The sequence below is a fragment of the Maylandia zebra genome, linkage group LG4, assembly GCF_041146795.1.
Source record: "Maylandia zebra isolate NMK-2024a linkage group LG4, Mzebra_GT3a, whole genome shotgun sequence".
NCBI lineage: Eukaryota > Metazoa > Chordata > Actinopteri > Cichliformes > Cichlidae > Maylandia > Maylandia zebra.
The window spans coordinates 4606471-4625095 of record NC_135170.1 but is presented as its reverse complement, the minus strand read 5'-3'; the positions used below and the strand labels follow the sequence as shown (position 1 = coordinate 4625095).

The 18625-nt window shown below is 42.6% G+C and overlaps 1 protein-coding gene across 17 annotated transcripts in view; it reads left to right on the top strand.

Moving 5' to 3' along the window:
• The window catches only part of nfixb (nuclear factor I/Xb), a 135635-nt gene that overhangs the window by 24027 nt on the left and 92983 nt on the right, over positions 1-18625 (top strand). For 6 of the 17 annotated variants that reach the window (XM_004570331.6, XM_012924423.4, XM_012924424.4 and 3 more), the window contains one exon: positions 16568-17099. In XM_004570331.6, the coding sequence (XP_004570388.1) occupies positions 16568-17099 (532 nt within the window). Of the gene's footprint in view, positions 1-15035; positions 15826-15862; positions 16102-16567; positions 17100-18625 lie in introns of those variants that run through there. The other 11 variants (XM_004570333.6, XM_004570334.6, XM_004570336.5 and 8 more) reach the window with 10 other exon arrangements.

Genomic DNA, 18625 nt, shown 5'->3' with positions numbered 1-18625 from the left:
ACATTTTTCGCTGTTAATCTTCAGTGCGTGTGTGTGTGTTCTACCCATCCTTGTATCACTAGGCTAAAGAGACATCTCTGCACACCTGGTAGAGCCTGGAGAGGTAATAATAATTTGGATAATTTGGATACAAAGACTTCATCAGGCCACAGTTAATTAGGAAGCGGTGGCGGTGTCTGGGATGGAATGACATCACGTGGTTATGATGTCATGGCATTAATCATCTTTTCACCACTTCTTTAGTTCCCCTTTGAGTAGAGGAGGGATAATGGGGCGCTGATTGGCTCGTTGATTTTACCTCATATTTCCCGAGGCTTTCTTTTACAATCACACCGCATTACCTCATGCTGTAGGGAGGGAAGTGATCGAGGGCTGGCTATGCTGATCCATAGACCATGCAGGAGTGTAACTCCTTAGACTGCGAGCCCAACACTGATTATGTCCCGGGCTTTAACGTTACATCAACATTTCAGATGTACTTTTTTCTCTTCCAGGAACATGGCTTAAAGATTGTGACTGGGCTTACAAGGCATTTATTGGGTTAATGTTGGAGGGAAAATCTTTTCCTGTCTTGGGGGTGGGTGGAGGAACGTTGACGCTGGGAGGCTTATGAACCCGCAAGTCAAACAGTAATGAAAACAGTTGTGACCTGATTTCAAGAGGCGGGGAAAAGACAGTGTAGAAGGGGGAATGAGCATTTTAAGATATAGACAAAAAGCTGCAGAAAATATCTGGGGCTACTTTCTTTCTTTCTTTTCCTTTTCTTGCTTTCTTTCTTACTCACTCGCTCCCCTTCGTGTCTTCCTGCTACCTTCCCTCTCTTTTTGTCTGTGTATCTAATTCGGCCACCCCGTCCAGCAAGGAATAGCTGTCACCCTGGGGAACAAAGCGCTAGAACTTGCTCTTCAGAGCAGGAAGTTGGCTTGGGGCCAAGGGTGGAAAATCTATACCCGGTTGCATAATATAACATATCTTTACCTCAGATGAACTCTGAGGAGGCCTGGCAGCTGTGAGCAAACAGAGCTGGAGGGCGGGAGTTTGTGTGTTATTAACTGACTCTGTTTGTGTGGAAGTGTCTGTGTATGTGTCGGGTATGAGTGCACGCTCTATGCTTCTTGTAACTTGCGTTTGCTGGCCGGCGCTGCAGGCCCAAGGCTGTTTCAGACCCCCTTGACAGTGGAGTCGAGTACAGTAGAGTCAAATAGAGCCTTGTTGAAATAAGTGAGGAGTAGAGTAAAGTTGAGTAGAGGAGTCCGAGGCCAAGGAGGGCTCAGGGTTAGATTCAAACACAACTCTGCGGCTTCTACTTTTGGCTCAGGGAGCCAGTAACTACCATCCCTACTCCAGCTGCAGCATACTCTGGGAGGGAATTCAGATATAAACTTTCTGCTCTGTTTAGGCTCAGAGAAATAGCTTCAGGATTAGTGTGTGTTACATGGAAAGTTGTATATTTGACTGGAAAATTCAGTGCAGGATGCGGATTTCATGTCACTGCTAAAATATAAAACACAGATGGGCCAGATTTAACTTTACTCTGCGAGTTCACGGACGTTCCCCGCTCGTCTAACTCTACTCTGCGAGTTCACGGACGTTCCCCGCTCGTCTAACTCTCATCATGACAGCTTGTGAATTCGCTTCCATGGTGCATTCATCCCACTGCCTTCCCTTTATTAAGACGTCACTCTGGTCTAGGTATTATCTCTAAAGGAGGCGTTTGGAGAAACAGTAGCGTGTGTGGAGGGGACAAGGAGCGAAATGTCCTGATAGCATTGGGCTGTCTAACGTGTCAAGCTTCTGTCAGTCCCTCTGCAAAGCCCAGTGAAACTTAAAGCCGGCCTCATTACAGTCATCATCTGGAATAAAGTGCAATCATCACCGCCACCTGTGGAAAGCTGCGGTGGAGAAAAGACTCTCACAGGCCTTATAGACCGGTCTGCTGGACTCGTGTATCAGTTCACAAACACATTTTATATCATTGGTGTGATTTTTTCCCCCCACTTCCATCTGCACACCTGAACACAAATATATCAAGCCAGAGTTAGGTCTCATATGGGGACCACAAATTGACCGTATATTGCCGCCAGGCTGTGGAGATTTATGATGAAAGTGAATAGGGATGGTGTGGGCGGGGATGCAGAGGTGCATATTATGGCGCCTTTTTTTTTCTTCTGTCTTGGAAGAGCTGATGGTCTTGAGAATAGTATAGAGGAGTACAACAACAGCAGAGCTATTTTCATTTTAGGAAGATTATAGAAAGAAATTCAGCACAAAGAGAAAAGAGGGGGAAACGGGCACGAATGAAAGAGGCCATAGTCTGTGTATTGTAAATACAGTAGACTGGGGAGCATTCCATATCCTTTTATTTTTTTTCTACCAGCATGATTTGTTTGATTTACTCTCTATCAATCAGCGGAGGATGTATTTAAACAGACTTGAAGTATATTTGAGAAAGCCTCTTTATAGCTGTGGCTGTTTGTATTCTCCTTTTACTTTCCTTGGAAGCAGACCGTGATTAAAACAGACGATACAGGCGTATTGTGTTTCCTAGGGGATTGGAAGGAATGCAAATGCATCATAACCATATTATACTAGTTAGGAGTGCTTTGTGTTGCCAAGCCTCTGGATACAGGAGAGAGTAGACACAGTTACTCTAAAGAGTCCCGAATGCCACAAGTGCAACAACAGGAGAGGATATTTGACACTGCTGGACCATATTTGACATTTCATCGTATACACACGGCGCTAAAAGCCTGCGCCGCATAAAAATACAAAACTTAACGCAGGAAGCCCCCCCAAAAAAAGTTCTGCTGTGTATATATGTGCGTGGAGCGCCGCAGAATCCATTTGGCATTTTTGTTGTGAGGGAAGCATGCTGCTGGTGGGACTTTGGCCTGCACAATCCCTTCTCTGTTAAAACAATGCGGCAGTTGTCCTCACTAACCTAATTACTCTCTCCAGGGGGAGAAAGGCAACAGCACCAAATCCCATAGTTAGGAGCTCTGATCTGGGCCCTGCTGTAAGAAAAGGCCTCATTCATTTCCCTCCCTCCATCAGCCACACATGCACAGGCTCACACAAACACTTTCTATTTTTCACGGCGATTGGATTCAGCCTGAAAGAAGCTAATGGTTCGCTAATACGCCCCGATATTTCTTTTGATATGTGTATTTTTTGTGTCGTTGTAACAGTTAATTACATCATTCTGATAATAAAGAATTTGCATGTAACATTCATGTCATGATATGAGCTTTGTGTTAGCCCTGCGAGGTGTAAGGTGACCCTAACCATATCAGAACATGTTTTTTCTCTTAATTTGTTCCCATGAGTGTTGGGAATCAAAGAAAAAATAATAATAATTGTAACTGACTTGCATAAAAAATTACATTTTGATATTTTTTTGTTTTTGCTATTCTCTAAAACAGGGTTAGGGCCATCGCTGACCATCCTAACCTAGCCAATGAAAAATGCATTAGCTGGAAATGTTGTTTATATATTAATGATGTAGCTTTGACCCAATGTCAAACAGGAGAAGTCCAGTGGTTTACTTTGAAATGCTCTCAGTTATAGAAATGACTAATACCAGCTAAGATCCCAACACATAACCATATAAGACAGTAATATGAAAAAGAAAATCCCACAAACACAAAGTCAAACCGTGTTTTTATATCAGTGCTGATTTTTCTTTTCATGCTAAAATCCAGAAAGCTACTTTTGCACGATACAATCAGAAGTGTGAAGGATGCACCTTTATACCATGTAACATGTTGACATTTAAAACAGTTTGGAGATATACCTTATACACCCAAACACAAGTTGTCAGTTCATTAGACACTTGATATATATTGAGGACTATATATCTAAAAGAAATAGCTGAGATATCACCTTTTTAATGTTTATTAATGTAGAGGTTTTTCTACGGCCCATATTTATATTATTCCAGCTGTGTAATACCACAATATCATATGTAGTATCTGTATATAAACTGTCCCTCACAGCTTTGTTTAGGTTATTACACCCTTGCCAAACACAGAAAGAAGCTTAGCTTCATTATATTGATGGTGCGTTCATCGGTGTTTGTTGTCAGAGTCATTTGTGGGAAGTAACCTTAAATATTGGCACAAACCTCACTTTTCTTGTTCCACATCTATCCTTTGTTTTGTCTTTCTCACCCTCCCTAATCGCTCGTCTTTCATCACTGCATTGGCACCACATTAGGCTTCTTTAAAACTTTATTACAGCAGCTTCAGACGAGGAAGTCCGCATAGCAAGAAGGAAAATGGGCATTTGTGTTGGTGTGTGTGTGTAGTGGTATTCGCTAAGAAAAGGAAAGGGTGTTAAAACCTTAATTCTCCCTCAACCAACCTGTTTGGGTTTTGTTTATTTGTCGCTTCTCTCTCAGGAAGATTAGAAAAGCCATTGTGTTGAGGCTTGGGAAATAAGGCTTCTAAGTTTATATTTGGAGATTGTTGCGGTGCTGCGTTGTTGGTTTAGACTGTTGGGGTTTAGACGTCTTTGTTTGTTTATATGGAAAAAGGAAAATTTTTACTGAGATCGAGATTTCTCTTGCAGGGGAGACCTGCACACTTACAAAAGCATCACGAAAAATGTAGACTATTGACCAGCATATATTTGCATTTTTTAATTCAATGGTTTTATTTACTGTATGACTGTGTCTTTGGAGCATGCTTAGAATAACAAGCTCAACAGACCGCATGTCCTGGTATTCTCAGGGCGTATAAGGAGACAGTAATGTTTGTGTATACATGCATGTGTGTGTGTGTGTGTCTGGCCGTGCAGTGTTTGTCTTAGGTCCCAGCTCCTTTCCTGTGGTGTGTGTGGGCTTGAATCGGTCCAGCCTGTGTGGACCCTGCGCCCTGTTTGTGCGCCTCTCGACACTCACCCTACGGCACAAACGGAAGCTCTGCTTTAACAGCATGATCGGGGCTCTTCCTGCAGTCTCCAGCCCGCTTTATTAAACCTATGGCTGTCCTTTTACGCTCCCTTTTTTCAGTCACTGTTAGCGCTTTGCATCTTTCCAACTAATCTATTAACCTTTGCGGTTCATATAGCCTCTATGCCAACTTGTGAAACTGCCCTGTCAGTGGCAGCCATGATTGACCTTCTCCTCAGTCACATATTTAACCCTTTCTTCATCGTTCACTGAGCAGACCCTGAAATGGGTTTTCTGCTTCTTTTTTAAATGTGAACCCAACTTGATCTTTTCAGTTAGATATACTGCGCAGCCCTCGCTGAGTATGTTTCCACAAACCTTTTAATGAATGGAAATGCAATGCGAAAAGCGGCGACTAATTGCTGGAAATAGATCCCCTATTCTTTCATTCTAATTTCTTTTTTCTTTTGCCCTCCTGGTCTTTGTATTTATTGTGTTCTTTTAGCCAGGAGATGTCCTCCTTTATCAGGGCTCGTGCAGACACAAACAACCACACCTCTGTCAAATATTCGCCCCCGGTTGGTGCTTTTTGTCCACAGAGGGCACAAAGCAAAGTACGGGCCTACAAGCTCTGCAGTGAGCTTTACTCTTCATATGGGATCCATACATGCAGGACCTCAATTATTAACTTACGGTCAAGGCTCAAGCTCGGCGATTTGGATTATTACAAGTTAAAGATAATAAAGAATATATAGACAGGAGGCTTTGGGGGGTGCACACAGACGTGGTGGGTGAGACAGTGGGGGTTGTGAGTTAGGGATGGCAGCAAAGCATTTGCATAAAGGGCAGGGCATCATGCCCAATGGTGGAAAAGGTTGGCATCACGCCTTTCAGACTGGCAGAGAGGGAAGACTGGAGAGAGAGACAGAGAGAAAGAGAAGGGGGGTTGTAGTCAATAGTGCATCCCTTGTTCAGAAAGAGGAGGTCCCTAGCTGTTGGCAGGAGAGCAGGCTAAATCTCTGGTTTGATTGTGTGCTAGATTGCCCCTTTATTTGTCTGATTGCAAAGCGTTCAACACTGCATTAGTAGTGGGCTTTACTTTCCTGGAGCCTTTATTCAGGAGGGAGTTTTTCTGTCTTGGCCTGTTCTGCGATTGTCACTCCACATATGTCTCAGAGTTTGGATTGTGTGCAATCATCAGGCAGTTTGAGAAAGTTTCTGACCTGTCTGTTTTATCAAGCCTCTGCTCTTTATCCGCAAGCCTCCCGCTAAGGTTAACGACAGTGTTGATTTAACTCGATGCCATATTCAGATGTGATTTCGAAGATAAATACAGACCGGAAGACAACTGCAGAGAGGCAGGCAGCGGCTTCTGCCTGTCTGTATGTGTACGTCTCTTACCTTCTGCTTCTCAGAGCCACAACACTGCTGCTCCCTTCATGCCGTCTGTGGTTCTGGCGATCTGAAGGCAGCACGAAGTGAAAGGGACAACTATGTAGTGCAAGCATGTTATTTCTATCCCTGAGTTCCATAAGTGATGTGTATAGAGTCTGAGCTTTCTCCACATCGCGCACAGCCTGCGGTCATTATGACCGCTAAGAGTGTGATGCCTGCAAACTCACTGTGACCATAAACCTCAATAGGCCTTTTCATTAGGCATCTGTGGGAGCTAATTAGCACTAGTCATGGGAAGTTACTGTCTACGTGAGTAAATTGATTTTTCGTTAAATTTATGCTTTGATCAAAGACAGTCAACTAGAATTTTGGCTTTCATTTTGTCAGAAAAATCTGAGGAAATTCAGTTAATGTTGGTACGAAGTGTAGACGTATGGTCAGCGTTAAGAAGTTTTAGTGCAAGGTAAATTATTCCAAACATACACTGTGCGACAAGCAGAGAGCTCAGCATTTCCACGAGGCTGAACTTGTAGACAGAAAGATGCACAAGAATAATCCCTTTAGTGAGGTGGCACGGACAGCCATAACAAGCTGCGCCGCCTAAGAAAGAGCACCAAATAAAAATGTCCCTTTACAAGTAAAATCATAGTTAATTACAAATGAATGTGTTTTTATGTTAAAAAAGATCTAAATTTACTGGCTTGATATTATTTCATTGTGAAAAATATTTCTTTGTAAAATGTAAGCAACATGCAAATAACTCAGTAATCACTTGCTTTCAACAATCACTACATAGATTTATATAGTGTTAAAAAAATCATTATTTACAAAGTATCCATGTGTTCAAGCAGCAAAAAATTGATACAATTCAAACAAATACATTTTTACTGTGTGCTTCGTGTGGAAACATAGTTTCATATTTTAGAATAGATTTCTATTACTTAATGTAACTGTTTGAGGTGTGTTGTGTTACCTAATGGCCAAATCTAGAGGTATTTGTATTTCCATTGCATGTTACTTACACAATTTTACACCACTAGATTACAAAGAGGAATAACTGGCTCCATTTAACATTCTTCACTATTAAAAAAAACTAATTTTGTCTGTAATTTTACTCTGTGTTCTCCAAATATAAATAACAAGTTTACTAAATATAAACATATTTTAATAGCAAGCCAGTTACAATTACTTCTTCTACTATCCTAGTCAGTTTCTGCAGTGTGACATGAGTCTCCCACACTCTTGGTACACAAGAAATTAAAAAAAAAAAAAAAAGTAAAATTCCCCTTGTTTCAAATAAAAACTTGTAAAAACGAAGCTTTACATTATAAGCCTTCATTTCCAGACAGTACGCATTTAGCTGCACACTGACCAGTTATTCATACACATCCACAACAATAATACAGTGTCAGTATACTTCTCTATATAAACACGTATACAGTTCATGTAATTACTACAACAATACTTATTCAGCTTCACCTTTACAGGTCACACTGGTAAAGTTCTGTTTGTATATTTCAGCGTTAATAATACAATATGTAAAAGTTAAGTTAGAGTTCTTGTAATTAGTATATATTAATGATAATAGGTTTACAAGATTTTAATTACATGACTTTTAATTTATTTTCTATAATTATGTAATAAAGCTTTTAGGAGGCTGTGTTCCCCTATCATTTGACAGAATATGGGAATAAAGTCTCTTAATAGCTGCCATTAACAAAGGAAATGTTAAAGGCCTCACATCCTGTTCCATATATTTATTTCATTGTTGGTTTAAAGCAGACTTAAAATTATGAAATTATCCTGTAAAGCTATTTAGAGGTGGCAAAGCTGTGAAAGCAGGTTATTTTACAGAATCAGAATTATAATGGGCTATTCTAATATGGTACATGATAAAAATCTGACACCAGCCGAAGGCGTAATCAGCCCTTGTGCATGCTTGTAAATCCACGCGAACCCAAACATTGTGCACCTGGTGCAGGGAGGGCGGGACTCCAAACTTTAGAGGAGCATTTTCCGAACATCGCAAACACCAGAAATTGTGGTGTCGGCTTCAGAAAATTCAGATGATGTTTAAATTCTCCTCCGGTGCGAGAGCGCGACGAGTTTACCTTCAAACGGGCAACAAACAGCGGAGCCTCGGTTTGAAAACACAATCGTGTTGTTTCAGCTCACTTTCTTCTCCCAGCAGTGTGTGAAAGGCTGACTTTGGCATGTCACACTCATGTCTTTGAAAAGAGGAGTAAAGCCCTACAGCTTTGCTAGGCGGCAAGTTAACACATGAACCTGAAGATCCTTTTCATTTCGGGCAGTGTTGAAATTTTAATTCCAAATACTAAAAGGGATCTTTTCATGAGAGGGGTTATGGTGTAACATCCCTCCGCTTTAAGCCTATTGATAAATCGGTCTGCTTGTAATTCTCTGTGATGTGTGTCAACCAGACTGTCTAGATCAAAGATAAATGTGGTGTATGGCGATGGCTACGAGCGCCTGGCTGCTTATAGACTGTTCAAATGACATGATATCTCACTTCTAGCCTGCTCATCAAAAATGTATCACTTTCCATCAAACCAAAATAGGAATGTGGGATCAAAGAGAATGAATTTGCTAAATGCATTTCTTTGTTGCAGGCCAGGCACAACGTGTTTACCGATTACTGAGCTGGTTTTTACCAGGGTAGGAAATTAACACTCGCCACCAGCCAAATGCTGCTAAAAGCTGGCTGTGGTTTGTAAGTTTGTCTCCACTACCAGCCACTTTGGCAGCTTTTTTATTTGGATCTTGGGGAAATTGTGAGAATTAGTTGGTGGTGGTTTTTTTTCTCTTTTTTTTAACAAGAGGTGAGGCAAAAACAACAAAAAGAAGGCATAATGTCTTAGTCTGGTCAGTAGTATCACCGTCACTGGCTGCAGTGTGAGCAGCAGTAGTCTGTTGGCTCGCACAGTGAGAAAACACTCAGTCATGGCTGTAGTGGTGGTGCTGAGTCGGCCTGTCCCGGCATGGTTAGTCACTCACGCACACGTGTTAGTGAGATGCAGGGCGGTTTCTTCATCCAGCATTCTTTCTAGGCAGGGGAAAGGGTTTTGGAGCATGCGATTGCATGTGCATTAATGCATGCCTGGAGCTCCAGGCTGCAGAGATGTCATGGTTTCAAAGGTGAGTCCAGAGTGTGACATCGCATGTTACCGAGCAGGCTGATGCGACATGCACGTATGTTGCAGATCGGAGTGCATTACCCCACTCCTCTGTCCTCGCTCAGCGATACTGACGTCTTCATCCAAGTACATCTGCACGCCTCTACTTGTGTTATACCACCTCGAGCGGGAACAAATATTGTTTTATAAACTCTCTGCTGAGAATCCACAAAACAAAATAGCCTCAAGTCATCAGCTTCAACACTTACAGATGAGGTGTGTTTAGTTGTGCTCTTCGTGTGTATTCACATTCAGTCTGCGCTGCGCAGTTTCACTTAAAAAGTTGAGTGTTCGTGTTAACGCCAACGCTCCAAAGGGCCCAGGACCATTTTGGAGTGCAATCCGGGTGAGCGGAGCAGCTCTTTGTGGGGACTGGAATGTGCCGTGCGTGCCTCTTCTTCTCTTCAGCCCCTCTTCCACCTCACCCCGCCCCACCCCGGGCACGTTAGCACGCAGCCACCACAAATTGCTTGCAGATTTTTCACACATAGTAACGTGCTGGTTTGTAAACTCAGATAAGTGCAACCAATGCACGGCGTGAGCTCCATGGATCTCTACGCATCACTCGCTTGCTAAAGAAACAGAGTAAAGGGTGCTCCGAGATACCCCCCCCCCCTTTTTTTTTTAATGTTACCCTGAGCCAGGAATGATTACCGTGGATGATAACAGCAGAGGGTCATGCAGTGGGCCGATTCATTACAGTATAGACCATCAACCAAAGGATGGCATACTTTGTGGCATCAGGGGAAACAGTTTCTTCACACTTTAGCACCAATCTGTGAAATTTTAAAATGCAGCTAGAATACTCCAAGTGCTTTCCTCCTTCTCGAAATGTACACCTGACTGCCTCATCCTCACTCTCACAGGCCTCTAACATTTTTGCACTCTAAAATAAATGACTGAATCTCCTCTGCGTCCCTCCTAACCCTTTTCTCCTCCAACACCTTCCTCACACCCTGGCTCTCTGTCAGCCAGGGGTCAGTGGGGGAACCGGTGTCAGGCTTCGTCCGGGTCAGGGACACTCAGGTGGTCAGGAGAGGATGCAGCCGAGCCCCGCCAGCCCAGAGCTTCCCCTTAATGAAGGGGCCAGGCAGCTGGAAGGCCCTCGGGTTGTGCACACTACTGGCTTAATTGGCCTAATGAGATGCAGTGAGGCCTCCACGAGGTCAGGTGCCACATGATGGGAGGACCTGCTGCTGGGTTCAGAAAGAGTTTTACTATCATGGGTTTTGTGGGTCTTATGTGAAAGTTACCTGATGTAGACAAGTCATTGTCGTATTCTGGGCATGGCAAACACTTTTGTTTGTTAAACAAAATTCAAGCCAGAGATTTATCATAACAAAAAAAATGCAAAAGAAAAGAAAAAAAGAAAAGCATTTCATTGTGCCAGAGTTTTGATTATTTGGCTGTAGGATCTGGACTTTAGAGCAAAAGCTCACTTTCACCGCCATCATTTCTTGGAAAAGTTGGATGGCTAAAATCACAAACTGACACTTCTAATCACCGTGTTACTTTTAATTGCATGCATTCAACCTGTTTTTGTTTAAGGACAGGAAAAAAAGAATTGTGAATACGCGAGACGGCCTTCAGCTTCTTGGTTGATTGAGTCTTGATTTATCCTTTTTTTATGGCAACCACATACAAAGACACAAATACTCAGAAATTATGTATTGAGGTGCTGACGGTGACTGAAAAATGCCAAAAAGCAAAAAAAGCAAAACTAATTTAGTTTTAGATTAGATTCGACTAAATTAAATAGAATAGTGACATTATATTTAGTATGTTTTTGTCAATAATGTTTTAATTATTAATGAATGAAAAAAATATAATAAGATATCAATTATCTTAAAATGATGGACTCCTCCATTGTTTATTCAAACGGAGCTTAAAATGCAAAGGAGCACTAATGAATCCAACTCTGGGATGTTTTTCACAGTTAAGAGCCTTTTCTGTCCTTGCTGAAAGAGTTAATCTGAAGTTGGCAGCCAACTCCTCTCAGTCTCTGTCAGACGTGCGGAGAATTGGAAAAATAAAGGACTTAAAAATCATTTCTTTTGTCTTGTCATAGGCAGCGTTCAGCTGTGGCTTTTATGTGGACGATTAGACTATTTTTAATTTTTTTTTTATTTCAGTTTGAATAAAAAGCCGAAACCTTCGCGATTGAAACTGTGATCTCTGATTTATAAATACAAATTGCTTTAATTTGGGGTTATCGACTCTGAGTGGGCCAAGTGTTTATTTTTATATACGATAACTGGGGGAGGGAAAAAAGCAAATTTAAAGATTTAAGGGGGAAATGCGTTAATGTCGCGAAACCTGAACTGAATTCCATATGCTGAACCGCGTCCCGGGTCATTCAGAGCCGTGCTGGCACTGCATCTGCTTGACAGGCTACATTTGAAATACATATCTGGGTGTTTCAGGGTCTCCTCTCTCGGTATTAATTGACGTCGGGGTTTCAGTAACGGTGTAGCACAAATGTGTAGCTTGCGGGGGATGTGCCAGGCCGTCTCCAGATTTTCTATTTTTTTAATTTACATGTTTTTTCCTGCCAGGGTCCGTCAACGATATCGGCACTGTTTTATTTATTTATTTAAACATTTGTATTTTAAGTTCCCTTTTATGGCAGAGAAGAAGAAGAAGAAAAAATAAGTGGTAGCAGAAGAAGAAGAAAGTGATGGCGCAGCTTTAATTGTTTTGGCTCTTATTATTGGGGCCTGGGTGGTTTTGAGCCAGAGAAAACGGTGGTTAGAAAATAAGCCGTGCCTTTTACTGGGTGGATATCGGTGTGTTTATGAAACTCGCATTTGTTTGGTCACAGCAGCGGTTTTTTTCCGGGGTCTTTTAAGGGGACGGTTAGTTGAGGTGAAACGACGCAAACTGGTACGTTTGAAGCAGAGCATGTATTTCGTATTCATATTTTTTTTAATTATTATTATTAATAATAATTAATAAATAAAATAATAATAATATCACTGAGTAAACCCCGTCACCTCCGACTGCTAATTGATAATAGGCTAATAATTAAAGCTAAAGGCCACGCGCATGTGGCCCTAATTTAATTTCCGGGTAAGAAGATTAACCCTGAGACACTTTCCATGATGGGTTTATGCCGCTTCGACAGACCTAAATAACCATATAGGTTCTTCCAACACAGCAACATGAAGATTACACAATATAGGCGTAGTGTGGAGCAGCAGATAGTGCAGACATGCAAATGGAAAGCACGGGGTTGCCCCCCCCCCTTCAAAATCTGGGACTTTAGAAAATTCTGCAGTTTTCTTCCTGAAAAATAAATATGCACAACATAAATATGTTTTTTTTTCTTCTACTTCTTCAGCAAGTGAAAGGCAAACAGCATAGCGAAGACAAAATGACTTAAAACTCCTTGTAGTCAAATTTCACTGACATTTGAATGGTGGTTTATTTGCATTTTGGCAAGGTCACCCAGAAAACCTTAATTCCCACTGAAAAGCAGACACACTGGAAAATGCATTCAAGTGTCAGTTATCTCCTCCTGCTACACTAAGTTTGTGCAGGTGGTGATGGATGCAAATATATCTTGACAGTGATGCCAAACACAGTCATACTCCACGGTGAGGTTCTTTTGTTACGTTATCCAGCGATATATCAAACTTTTGGCTGATTGGAGATAAATGTGGAGGTGTGCCGTCCTTCGCTGTGTTAGCAGATGATGGGTGAGCGTCAGTGTTTCATTACGGGCTCTCATTGCTGTGTGGAGGATGTTCAGCCTTGACAGAATGGTGCGATTGTATGACCTTTGACAGTCTGCGGGCCTCTTCTCATGAAATCATCATTTAAAGACTTGCTAGAACTTAAAGTTGACTAACCGTGGTCTTTTCTTCAATGCTTGTCATGTAACAGAGGAATATATCAATTTAAATAATTGCTGAAGGCACCCGTTTAAAGCTGCAACTATCAATTGTTTCCGTTTGATTTTGTCTGTTATAGCCAGAAACTGTCAAAAAATGACCATTAGAAATACTTGAATTTCTACTGCTTGTGCTTCCCAACCTTACACACTGAGAATTGCTCATTTCAGTCATATATGACAACGGAAACCATCCAGTTCCTAATATTAAATAGATGAACCCAGGCATTTTTTAGTTCTTGTTCTGTACATTTTTGACTCCATCTGAATGTGGCGTCATTTTATTGCATGAGATCTGGAGTCCTGAGCCTCTGCTCTTGGTCTGTGATTCAGCAGCACTTGCACCTTCCCACTATCTGTCTGCTGAGCAGGTGCAGCCCTGACTGACACTCGTTCAGAGCTGAAACTAGTGATTATTTCCATTTATTTCCATTTAGTCTGTTAGATGCCGAAAGCTTGTCTAATGTTAGTTTAATATCATTTATGATAAATGTATCAATACCCCAATTTTTTGCAAAGCTTAGACCCGAAAGTGTTTGGCAGTTTTGCTTCAAGGTGGCCGTTTCCAGATAATTTCCCATGAATTTATCAGCAGATATTTTCAACTCTACATGCATTCTTCATCCTTGCTGACTCCATCTGATTGTGGTGCAGGTCTCCTGATGCTATGTTTCAGGTTTATTGCACTGGTCAGTGATTCAGCACCACCACCTTCACTCAAGCTGCCTGCCAAGCAGATGTAGCCCTGAACAACGTGCTTTACGATGAGGCAACACGGCAGTCATCTCCGCTCCGATACCGAACTGCAGAAACCTCCCAGGGCGGGGGGTGTTCGGGGATACGTACGGAGCCGATTCGGGCTCTGGGATTTCGTCCTCATGCTAGCTGTGCTGCTTAAAAACAGAAAACAAACAAAAACAGCTGAGGCAAATTCTGGTTCCTCTCCTGCCTTCACCCCCACACCCCACCCACCCCTTTAAATTCTGTAACAATTTCTGTATCTGTGCCTCTAAATCATCTCGTCATTCATTTTGCGAGTGTGCAGCGAGAGGAGGAGTGTGGCTGCCCGGGTTTGTTTCTCCCTCTTTGTTTGCTGTGGTAAACCCATGAGCAGCTGCCGGTGGTGGGGTCTGGAGGGATTCTGAAGCTGTGTGTCCTCTCTCTCGCTTTGCCATCCTCTGCCAAGGTGGCATTATGCGAGCAGAGAAAGGGGCAGAGAGAGGGAGCGGGAGACACAGAGGAGGTGAGGGCGGTGCGGTGAGAGGGAGACGAAGCAGTGGCGGCCATAGTAAAGATGGAGGCAGGCTGAGGGCTGTGGGGATTGGTGCAGGAGAAGGCTTGCTCCCCTGAACTTTGCCTCCGTGTCAGAGAGGAACTTGTCGATTTGGCAGATTGTGCAGCGTCGGACATGGCTGCGCGCTCCCTTACACTCCCACCTGCTCCCCCCCACCCCCTCCTCACTCTCTCTCCCTCTCATTGCCACTACCCCCCCCCCCCTCCCCTCCCTCCCCCCTTCCCACCCTCTCTCCTCTTTCTCTTTTCCCTCCCTTTCAGCTCTTGAAGCTAACGCATTGGCTGGGCTACAGGCATCTTGTTGCCAAATAGGTGGGCCCTACTCGTGTTGGCAAAGGCTCAAGCAATGGTTAGGGAAAGAACGCGGAGAGGACGAGAGACGGCGAGCGAGAAAGAGAAAGAGAGAGAGTTGGAGAGAAAAGGGGAAAAAAGAAGCAGCACTCGGCTTTGCCAGCGGTCGTATGCGCTCATCCAACATTGATTCGGCTCTCTGTTTTTTTCCTCCCTATTCTGTGCTCTGCTCTCCCTGGCCCCCCCATCTGTGTGTGTGTTTGCGAGAGAGTGTGTGTGCATGCGCGCGCTCGTGCCGGGCCCGGGATCAGAACAGACACCACCACCAATTAGGTTTTGCCAAGGATTTTTTTTTCCTCCGAGATTTTTAAAAAAAATTTGGAACTCACAAAGGACTGTTGAATTTTTGTTCTTTTTTTTCGAATACATTTATTCTCGCTGTTAAAGTCTTTTTCTAATCATTTTTTCTAACATTTACATTTTTACCTGTTTATTATTTGTTTTGCTCCAACTTTTTGTCCGTCCTTTTTTGTGTCATTTTTGGCTTTTGTCTCAAGAACTGCTGGCTAGCGTCCTACTGCAGGACTCCCTTAAAATCTTTTTTGGTGTGTGTGTGTGTTTTTAAACTTGAGTCCACTGTTTGTGCTCAGCAGCGTGTTCTGCAAATTTTAAAAAATTATAACCCTCCCCACCCACCCCAAGTTTTTTTTTCTTTTCTTTTTTTCATCTGCTAATTCTCCACACCCTGCCAAAACCAGCGCTTGCTTTACATTGGGGAGCGCGGGAGGAAAGAGAAAAAAAAAACTGGTGCAGGAGATTTTTTTTTCACTTTAAACGCTGTGCCAAATTTATGATGAGAGTGCAAAATGGTAACTACCAGGCCGTCTGTCTTCCTCTAGCAGTGTGGTTTTCTGTGGTGATTTCTGTCTGCTTTCAGTTTGTTGTGGAAATGTGAGTCTGGTTGGAGCTCCCTTTGCATGGTAGCGCAGATAGGAAATGGTATGGCTGATCTTTTAGCGGCACATTTCAACAGTGGTCTAGTGGCGGCAAAGCTTGGCGGTGGTGAGCGACCGGTGTGTGGCAACCCTGGCACAGGAACGCTGTGGCGAGATCTGGGCTTTGTTGCCCAGAGATATGTAGTGAAGGTATTATGGTACAGCAGAATAACTTCTCTTTTTACAGCAGGAAAAGCGGGAGCGCAACTTGGCTCAGTTTTTCATCTGAATTCGTGAACTGTCGTCTTTTCTTTATTGTCTTGAACATTTTATTTTTGAAATGCTTTGTGTTATACCTTTGCATGCTATTGTAAGGATGATTTTTTCCTGGTTTTCCTGCATGCTTTATTTTTATTTGAGTCTGAATGTTGGAAATGAGAAATAATTTTAACATTTTAATGGCAGTTATTTGAATAGCTTTTTGATTTGAATTTAAATTAATTGATAATCATCAGTATTTTCATTATTTCCACAACACGTTTAGTATTATTAAACATTTTGGCATTTTCATTAAAAGTTTTGAAAAACCTCTAATTTTACAACTTAAAAAAAAAGGCATTTAAAAAAAAAAATTTTTTACAGCCTCCTAACGCCGCATCTTTTTCTCTCTCATCAGGATGAATTTCATCCCTTCATTGAGGCCCTTCTCCCCCATGTCCGTGCCTTCTCCTACACCTGGTTCAACCTGCAGGCCCGTAAACGCAAGTACTTCAAGAAGCACGAAAAGAGGATGACCAAGGATGAGGAGCGCGCGGTGAAGGATGAGCTGCTTGGGGAGAAGCCAGAGATCAAGCAGAAGTGGGCCTCGCGCCTGCTGGCCAAGCTCCGCAAGGACATCCGGCCTGAGTTCCGCGAGGACTTTGTGCTCACCATCACGGGGAAGAAGCCCCCCTGCTGCGTGCTGTCCAACCCCGACCAGAAGGGCAAGATCCGCCGCATCGACTGCCTCCGCCAGGCCGACAAGGTGTGGAGGCTGGACCTGGTGATGGTCATCCTGTTTAAGGGCAGCCCCCTGGAGAGCACGGACGGCGAGCGTCTGGTCAAGTCACCCCAGTGCTCCAACCACGGCCTGTGTGTCCAGCCACACCACATTGGGGTGACGGTCAAGGAGCTGGATCTCTACCTGGCCTACTTCGTCCACACACCAGGTATGTGATACCTGTAGAAGAACCGTTTTTCCCACCGTTTATGTGGTTGTTATACACACACATACACACAGGTCATGTGTTTTGTCACACACTCTTTGGCATGTAAGTCACAGATTAGACCCTGCCCTCCACTATGTACCAAGCTGATCTAGTGCCAGGCTTTGATAAACCCAGTCAGCACTGAGATAAAGACCACGTCTTGATATTTAAAGTCTGCAGCGTATAGTCCTAAAAAAAAGTTTTCCTCTCAATGTTTCTATCTGGTTTAAAGAGATTCAGAGAATCTGACAGTCAGGCTTAAAACCTGTGTTTACCTAGAGATATGTTTGCATTGGTACATTTGTTCAAGTATTTGTGCACAAATTTGTCTAAATCCAAATGTGCATGTTTTTCAGTGCCATCTGTAAACAAAAGCATCTGCAAACCTGTTTATCTGTGTGTGCACGCATGTGCACACGTGTGCGCGCACGACAGGCAGTTTGTCATGTGTCTGTAATCCATGTGTGTTGTGGGGTTGTTGTGTATCAGTAGCAGTGTGGTGTTTTTGTGGGTTTCTTTTGTGTGTGTGTGTGGTGGTCTGGAGAGCGCAGTGACAGCTGGCCCAGTCCCAGGTAGTTTAGGAGGCAGAGAGAGAGTCAGCCTGTCTGCAGCCTCAGCCTAACGCCACACACACACACACACACACACACACACACACACACACACACACACACACACACACACACTCAAGTGGACAGACTCTCGCTCAGGAGCTCTCGATCAAACACCCAAGCTGCGCCTTGCGTTGTTCTTCTGAGCGAACTGATCACACACACAGTCACACACACGTTTGTGTTTACAGCAGTGAGACGTTTCGCGTTTACATCCACACGTGTTTTCTGCTGTGATGGTGAAGTTGAAATAGAGGCGGTAAAAATATTTTGGTGTAACATGTATACAAAGCCACATGTGTACTCGTGTGAGGGCAGCGATCAACGCTGTGAAATATAATATTTGCATGTCTCATTTTGTTGCACTTCACAGCTGTAGTTATTTCAACCTAATTTCATTTCTCAGGTAATTTTAGGAATGCAAATCCACTTTGGAAAATAAATAGCAACAAATGCTGATCTGGATATAAAATTATTATATATGTTGTAACTACTTTTGCAAAAAACAAAAACATTTAAAAACATAGATAATTATATTCTGTTCAATTAAATTCCATTTAATTACTGCAGTGAGAATTTGATGTGCCTGAAGCTTAATTTTCCTGACACAAGTGAATTTAAATTGTCCTTTTAAACACACTAATGTTTAAAAATGTCTCTATTAGAATATAGTAGTAATAGTAGTAGCACTCCTGTTGTAGATGCCTGAATGTGCTGGATGATTTATAGTATAATTTAGGCTAATGTATTTATAATTGAAGCCCAGCTTTACCACTGTTAGCTGTGATTACAGTTTTAGCCACATTCATATATAATTTGGTCTATTTTATATATTTTATTTGTTGTCGTCACTTGATGTAGCTGTCTGTTTCTGTC